The 8847-nt window shown below is 47.3% G+C and overlaps 1 protein-coding gene across 1 annotated transcript in view; it reads right to left on the bottom strand.

The window, feature by feature from the left end:
* The window catches only part of SLC1A2 (solute carrier family 1 member 2), a 160472-nt gene extending 151917 nt beyond the window's left edge, over positions 1–8555 (bottom strand). The window contains exon 1 of the mRNA XM_040259014.1: positions 8038–8555. Within this exon, the coding sequence (XP_040114948.1) occupies positions 8038–8054 (17 nt within the window). The 5' untranslated portion in view covers positions 8055–8555. The remainder of the gene's footprint in view (positions 1–8037) is intronic.
* Between the last annotated feature and the right edge of the window lie 292 nt (positions 8556–8847).

Here is an 8847-nt window from a genome sequence, read left to right on the forward strand (position 1 = left end):
TTCAGTATAAAAAGTAACTGCTGAACCCATCACCCAGAAATCATCATCCCTTTAGCATGTCTAAGCATTGTCAGTTGATATTCATCCATTTCACTTCTAGACATATTAACCCAATTTTGCTTTGTTCACATGGACTTCTCTAACAGAGCTGGTTATCAGATCATAACTGTCTTTTTACACGAAGACTGAGATTAAAAACAAGAGCTTCCTAGAAGACTCAGTGATAAAGAATTCGCCTGCCAGTGCAGGAGATATGGGAGACAAGGGTTTGATCCCAGGGTCGGGAAGATCTCCTGGCAGAAGAAATGGCAATCCATTCCAAAATTCTTGCCTGGAAAATTCCATGGGCAGAGGAATCCATGGGGTCGCAAACAGTCAAACACGACTGAGCGACTAAACACAAGAGGTAAAAACAAAACTAAATTTGGTCCACAAACAAAAATACAATTTTGCCTGATACCTAATTGAGAAGAATGCTTTCCTTCTTTTATCTGCTTTCTTTGACCTTATCTCCCTTCGTGCACTGCAACCACTTCTTCTATTTGAAAACAGATTCTAGATTAACGTCTACAAGCTCAGGTCTAACCATCATTCTCCGTTGCCTAACTTCTTCCCACTTTGTTTCAATGGCAGCATTTTCCTTTGAATGTCACACCTCTGTTCAAAGATAAGCTCACTTCTTTTTTGGTCACCGTTGCTGTCCTTCTTGTGCATTGCCTCTTAAATTCTTGATTATCTCTTCTTGCAAGGACACTTGCAAGTAAATGACAAAAAAAGTTACCCAATTACAGTGTAAAAGCAAAATATCTCTGTTTCCCCCTCTGTAAAATGAGCATAATATTTCATAAGTTTTTCAAGGACTTAAATCATATATGTGTAGTCATATAGACTTGGAATTATAAGTTCAAGCAAATGGTCCTATTTGTATTTGTTTATCATGACATCTATAAACAGGGCTTCCCAAGTGGTGCTAATGGTAAGCTAATGCAAAAGATGCAAGAGACAAAGGTTTGCTACTTGTGTTGGGAATATCCCTTGGAGGAGGAAATGGCAACCCACTCCAGTACTCTTGCCTGGAAAATTTCATGGGCAGAAGAGCCTGCAGGGCTACAGGCCAAGGGGTCGCAAAAGAGCTGGACACGACTGAGCACACACACATATGAGAATCATCTCACAAACACCAAAAAAATATATTTGGTGGAGACATTTTTTAATCAAAAGAGAATGGGATCCTGTGGGAATTGAGATTCCCTAAGGACCAAAGGGAGTCAGCCAGCCAGTCTGGACAAAGTGCTGACATTTACTGCCACCTACTGGACAGTCAGCAAACTGTGCCACTCTTAAGAATGCACAGAAATACATTCTCTTAGGGTCTTCCCAGGTGCCTCAGTGGTAAAGAATCCTCCTGCCAATGCAGCGAGACACGGGTTTGATCCCTGGATCAGGAAGATCCCCTGGAGGAGGGCATGGCAACGCACTCTGGTATTTTTGCCTGGAGAATCCCATGGACAGAGGAGCACGTCAGGCTACAACCCATAGGGTCGCAAAGAGTTGGATACGACCAATTGACTGAACATAGACACTCTCTGAATGATTCTTCCTCAATTTAAAAGGTATCCCCAGTCATCACTGTCTGCATATGTTGCAAAAAAAAAAAAAAGAAACAAACAAACCAAGGACATCAGCCACACTCCTAAAGAGATAAGAAAAGTAGCTGTGTTAGGAAATGGGTAAGTGAAGTCACAGCCCTAACCAGCCATGCTTGAAAATCACATATGAAAGAATAAATTCCAGGGCCTGCTAAATGCTCCACTACATTTGCCACTAAGAAGTGTATTCTCAAGGCTCGATATTCCAAAGGATTGAACCCATGTGGTCGTACACTGGGCTGTCTCAAAGCTCTGCACCTGATAAGACCACGCTATGGTGTCCGGACAACCAGTAATTACAAAGGAACTCCTCATTAAGAACACAGTTAACGGAAACAAGAAGAAGGGAGTGTTTCGAAGGGATTAACAAGAAAAGTAGCCACAACTGCTAGACAGCGTCATACCCTGAGAAGAGGGACTCCAAGCTGCCTTAGAGAAGTAAGGGGTCAAGCAAGAAACACGAGCAACTGGTCTCAGAAAAGACTCTGTCCAACCTGAGAGGCACATGGCCTGGTCTTGGGGGACAGCCACTCTTCATCCCCAGCTGACTCTTCCCACCCTCCACCCCTGTGGGACCAAGCAGTATACCTAGTGGTTACAGTCTGGGTTCCAGAGCCAGGCTGTCCGGGTTTAAAACCTGGCTTTGCCACTCAGTAGCTGTAAAACCAACAGCAATCTGCTTAATCTTTCTATGACTCAGTTTTCACACCTGCAAAATGGGGATGATAATAGTCCTTTTAAATCACATTGTTGTGGGGATTAAATCAATTAATACATGCAAAGTGCTTAAACAAAGGTAGGGCTGTTAAGCATTTCAATAAGTGATACCAAGACAAAAGGGCTGGTCCTTTATTATCAGATTTCCCAACATTTGGGAGAAACCAGAATCAACATTTTTTTTTTTTAGGTGAAACATTATTAAGTCTAAGCAAACTATTTAAAGGTTTTTCAGAATCCTGTGTGACCCAAAACACATGTCTGTGGGCCACCTACGGTCCACGGGCATCCGATACCACAAATCTGCTGCTATGGGAAGAGCGGAGCTTGGGAGGCAGACAGGCCTCCACCCCACTTCCACCTTGGCCACCATCTCCGGGATCCTTCAAGCACAGGGGCTGGGAAGCTGGGTTGGCAGGGCGTGTGATGGCAAGTTCCATGCCAGACCACAAAGACTGAGTGACAGATGGCACTCCTGACGAATGTAACAGAAGAAAGTCCCCTTGGTTTAAATGCAGCCTCTAATATACAAGGTTTGTAAGTGGGGGGGTGGGGGTTGTCCCTCTCCTTGCCCCCATGGACTTCATCCAGGGTCTTTAACACAGACCACCACCTATTCTACTGGGACCCAGATGGACAAATCCAGCCGCCAAAATAGAGTTCATTCCATTTTTAAAGGACAGTCCTTGCTCAATGAGCCCATAATCTGAAGCAGCTGCTGAGACTGCCAAGAACACCAGACGGCCGTTCAGCACACACCAGTGAGAAATTAAATAGATCCACGAATGAAAGATAAATAAATATCAATATCATTGGAAAAAAGCCATTTAAATTAAAAAAAAAAAAAACACGCACTAAGAAAATGAGGTATCCTTTTCTGAAGTTTAAGGATCTACCCCTGCCTTTATTCCCCTTTCATATTGCTGGCCTATTATCTTTTCTGCCATCATCTGATGCCAACCAGACAGATTTATAACGAGATGCTGGTCCTTTTCTATTCTACTGACAAATCTGCAACCCATCTGCCTCCAATCAATGATGGAGCACGTGGAGATATTTTTAAACACTCCTTTAATTAATTCACTCCAAGGACTTGGCCGCTTGGTGCGGTGAGGGGTGAGGGGCAGACAGAGGGAAGAGAGAGCAAGCTCACGATCTGGTAAATAAAGAGATTTGCCGTAATCTGGATCCTAAAACCCTTGCTATGAAACATTCTGCCGGCCCCCAACAAGCTGTTAAGGGTATGGGAGACAAGAGAGCCGGCAAGGCAGTGTGTGGCATCTGTTTGCTTTTTCAAACTTCCAGGACAAGTTCTGAACATGCAAACAAAACTAAAATTTCATCTTGAGACTGACTCTTTTGCCTACTATTACTAGATTTGAAATGACCAGTGTCTGGTTTGATTAAAATAAGTATAGCAAGTGATTGAAATGAAGAGATGCAGTTGGTTCCAAGAGGAAGCAAGTCCCAAGGAGGGGGAAAATCAGCATGAAAAACAATTTAGTTTGCCTTTAAAAGAGGGAAAAACCAGACATCTGGGCATTGTGTGATACAGCCATGGAGGAGGGTAGGGAGGCAAGACTTTCACTGAAATCAACCTTTGTTGAGCTTCAGACTGTCAGGTTTGCAATCCTGGATCTGTATGACTTATGGCACACTGACCCAGAAATCTCACACCTTGCTGTTAAATATTGCCTGTTTCTGTAGCCCAAGCACTGCCATCTCTTAAAGACTTTTCCTTATCTGACAATTCCCTTAAATCCAAAGCCAGGGGAGACAGCCCCTAATTATATTGCATTAGAGAAGAAAAGAAGTGGCCATTGATACTGACGGGCAGAACTGTTTCTGGTTTTTAATATCTTGGCTTTTTCCATATCACAGGCTTCGTTTGGTTTTAGAAATTGTTTCATGAGAATTAAGCTTTCAATCACTCACAAGAGGCGATCTTAGTAAACGTGAAATTGCTTTCTCATTTGTTTCACACATCTTTATTTTACCCAGGGAGGCTGAAAATGAGAAATTAAAACTGCATGAGGCAGGCAACATGCAACCCCCTCTGGACCCTACACCTATGCCCTCCGTTCCCTTTCCAATAAGTTTATTTTGTGGGCTCTTCCTCCCGCTGGCCTCAACTTCACTCCCAAGGGGAGGCGGGAGAAGGCAATTGTTAATGTTTTGCTTTTGTTTGCTTGAAATAATAAATCCAGTGGTCCCGCTTGCGGGGGTTTTTCTGCTGTCAGCAGCTTTCTGATTTGCTGGCTTTCAAAGTCAAATTGAAACCCAAGCCCTTGCACTTGGCTTTTGCTCTGACCCCTTGGCTCCTGGGAGCTGATCAGAAGACAGATGGCCTTGGGTCCCTGACATACTTGGTGACCTAGCCGTCTCCCACGCCTAGAATGTATTTCTGAAATGCCTGCCACTACACATCTGAGTGCTCCAACATAATTCAGTCTATATTGGACACTAGCCAGTCTAATACTAATAATCTCTTTCCATTTTGGATCAGGGACCTAAACCATAATTCTAGCCATGTCTGAGGACTCAGAAAGACAGAATCCTCAACTATCAAATTAGACGCTGCTTTGCAGGAAAATGCCCCTCAGGGTCTAGGAACTACCAAAGAGTCCACGTAGAGTCTTCTAGAAGCTGGATGCTAATAATCCCAATTCCAAACAATCAGAAACCTCACGTAACCAGATCGTGTTTGAGTATGCTGTGCAAAGGCAATGATCAAGTGCACAGGCTGATAATGAGAATATTCCCAAAGGCAATTTGCACAGTGTATGCCAAAGTTTCGAAAGAAAGCTGGTAATATCCTGTGCCAGACATGCCTAGCACACTCTTCCATGATAACTGATATTTCCAGATGGTAACTCTAAAGTTGGGTCAAGTCCTAGAATCTTCCCGGAAAGATGACGATACATTCTATATCATTTTATCCGTAAAGTTCATCCTCCTTGGACCGCCTACTTCACAGTTACTGGAAGAATCAAATGTGATGATGACACAAATAAGCTTTGAAAGTGAAGTGCTAAACAAACATAAGATGTCACTATGGCTTTTAATAATTCTTTCAAAATTGGTAATCTGCCTATGTTGTTGATTGTAACTACATCACCAAATAAATGGTGACCAGAATGGTCAGTTTGCCATACAGTTCTATTCCCCAAACATTCGGGATCAATCGAACTCAACATACATATCTTGAAAGCATAAGACTCTGTTGCTATTTTTTGTTTCCTTCTCAGCAATGCATGTTTCAAGGAAACAGCTTGACACAGGGTAACAAAGGCAACCAGTCTGCAGATTCTCCGTGAACCTCCCTTTACAAGGTACATTAACTAAAGGCATCAGAAGAGGCAAGAGAATCTCACTAAACCATATGAACAGTCTACTAATCAAAGTCTTACGTCTTTGGAGCCCCCACACAACCAGAGTGCCCACCACATGAGGTCTATCCAACAAATGCTGAGTCAATGCACCTGGTGAAAAGATGGAAGAAAGGAAGAGAAGAAAAAAGGAAAGACCAGGGCTTCTGAGAGCGTCACCTGCTCATCAGTACTGCTCCGAAATGATAATGGGTCAGATGTTCTTTCTCTGTTTGTTTCCCAGTCTTTCAAATTTTCTTAGTTCTTCCTTAAATGCAAATGCCTTTGACCAATCTTTTCTTGACAACGGCATGGTGCATAATATCTTACTAATAGAATGTGAATCCCTTCTGCTCTATACTTAAATCAAATATAGAGTCAAATCATTTGGCAGCTCTCATTTAGGACAAAGTTGAGATAAACACCACTTGATTGGGGGATTCTTGTTGTCTTAACCTCTCCCTTTACTATCTGGCCATCAAATAAGGATGCAGGACTTGAAACACTGCTATCATCCATCCTTTTCACAGATGTTGTCCAACCTAGCCTTTACAAGCAGGGGCAAATCTAGAAGGGACCTGAAAGCCGCCAGTAGCACCTTTGCATCCTTTCTAATATGAATGACTAATTAAACAGGCAAAAAGACACTGAGGATGAGGCATATTAACATTGAATTCTAGAGATCTGTGTTAGAAAAATGTATTGCCCTGCTTGTACACAAACCTCTTTCCGGAGCATCGGTTTGGAGAAGAAACAGTCAAAAAGGTCCACAGAGCTGAACTGTTAGGACAAAAAGAGAGGAGAGATCTCATGCTACAAGATACCAGCTGCCCACCACCCCCTTTGGAAGGACTCCAGGGGCCAGAAGGACTCCAGGGCCAGAAAAAAGATGGGTTCCTTCTCCTGAACACAGAGCAGACAGTTTCAGAAATACTTGTCCTTCCTTGGAGGTTGAAGTTTAGAGATCTAACTTTGGGGCTGCCTACATAGCGATCGACTGATTTCCCAAAACAAGCCTGCAGAGTTGGTAAAATTTGTTAGAAGCCCTGGAAAGCTCCAGCACCAGGGATGCTCCACCTGTGCTCAGAGGATCCCCTGGTACTTGCTTGCCACTTAAAATGGATCCAGTGATGCCTTGCAAGAGGCTAGTGCACTTTTGTGAATGAACCAAAGGGTTGAGCTCCCCAACCAGTCCTTTTATTCCTACTCAGAGTCTATCAAGCTGAGAGACTTCCCTGGGAAATACCGACCCAGGGACCTAGTTTTGGACCCTTCCTTGGACTTCCCTTGTGGCTCAGCTGGTAAAGAATCCGCCTGCAATGTGGGAGACCTGGGTTCGATACCTGGGTTGGGAAGATCGCCTGGCGAAGGGAAAGGCTACCCACTCCAGTATTCTGGCCTGGAGAATTCCATGGACTGTATATGGACTGTATAGTCCATGGGGTCGCAAAGAGTCGGATACGACTGAGCAACTTTCACTTTCTTTGACATAGGAGTACTCAAGGGTTTCTTGCAGCTAAATCTCTTTCCCGGTAAAGAAGCTACCCTTATTATCACCGGGAGCATTCTCCATCCAACTGCTGCCTCAGGAGGCAGGAGACAACTCCAAGACAGCGGGGAGAATCGGGGAAATCAACGCCCCCCCCCCGCTGGAATCTGGGGACTCCTGTCCCTCCTGTCCTTGCCCGAAGCCACTTATTTTCCCGCCTCTTCTCGGAAAGCACCCAAATCTTTTCCACGCTTCCTTCAAACTGGCTAGGGAGATTCCGCCACCCAGGGACAAGGAGAGATCAACGCAGGCCGGGTATCTGCTCTGCGGCTCTGCAAACCTGACGTTCAAGGCTGCGCGCGCTGGGCTTCGCCCCGCCCCGGCCGGGGGCCCAGTTCATTCATTCCCGGCCGGTCCCCACCTTCCAGCCGGCGCCGAGCTCCAGGCGCTGCTTCCCTCCGCAGCGTCTGCCGCTCTTACTGTGCCCAATCCCTTATTGTTTGCAAATCTCAAAAGTAACCCCAAGAGGATTCTTCGTCACTCTTTTGCACACCTCCACCGAAACCTTTTTTAATTAAAATGAAACAATCCTCTGTCTCTCGCATCTTCAAAGGGTTAAGCAGCAAGCTTCGCGAAAGAAAATCAATCATATCCTCTCCACCATCCCACCCCCAGCCATCGCTCCGTCACGGTCTCCGAGGCCCGGCGCCGGCGTCTCTCTGTTCTCATCCGGGATAGGGAACCACCACTCCGCGCGCGCACCGCCCCCCCGCCCCATCCCCTTGCCTGCCGGTAGCGAGCAAAGCCCCCTCACCCTTCCGTGGATGCCATGTCCTGGGGTAACGCCCCCTCCTCTTCGGCACAATCCGGCTGCGGCAGGCGAGGAGTGAGCGGGTGCCGGGGTGAGCGCACGAGTGCAGCCGAGCGCAGTATTTAAGGGGGGAGCCTCTCCCCGCCCTTCCACCCCCCTCCTGGGTAAGCCCTTTAGCGCCTCAACGCGCGCAGGAGGCTCCAGCCGGCTCTAAGCCGCGTCCTCTCTCTCCGCCGCGCGCGTCCCGCGGTCCCTCCGCCGGCCTCGGTGTCGCTTGGCTGGGTGCTCTGGATGGAGGGCGGGGGAGTGGGGGTGCTTGGAGGGTGGCTTCCCCGAGAGAGCGCCGCCCCCGGGCTGCAGGAGGGGGCGCTGAACGGCGTGCAGCCGCGGCCACCTGTGTTTGGTGTGGGGCTCGCCGCGTGGCGGAGCGCGGGCTCGGAGGACGGTGGCAGGGGGGAGGGCGGCGAGTGTGTGCGGTGGGTGTGCAAGGGAGTGGGTGCGTGCGTGCGCGCGTGTGCGGTGTGTGTGCGCGCGCCAGGGAAGGCGGTGGAGGCCCCTGCACCCTGGCTCGGCGCCGGCCGGGGAGGGATTGCAAGGTTTAGCCCCGCCGGAGCTGGGGATTTGCAGGCGATCCCTCTCTATTTTCGTCGAGAGCTGACATCACCAGGGCCGCCGCCTCGGGAGACTCCTTTAACTGCCGCCCCCTCGCCCCCCGTCTCTAGACGCGGTCCCTCCTCTGCCATCCCTCCGCCCCCAGCCTCTCGCCACAAATTAGCCGAATAAGAAAAGAAGCCCGGCTGGTCTCCCGGGGAA

This window comes from Oryx dammah, unplaced genomic scaffold (assembly GCF_014754425.2).
Source record: "Oryx dammah isolate SB20612 unplaced genomic scaffold, SCBI_Odam_1.1 HiC_scaffold_17, whole genome shotgun sequence".
NCBI classification, from domain to species: domain Eukaryota; kingdom Metazoa; phylum Chordata; class Mammalia; order Artiodactyla; family Bovidae; genus Oryx; species Oryx dammah.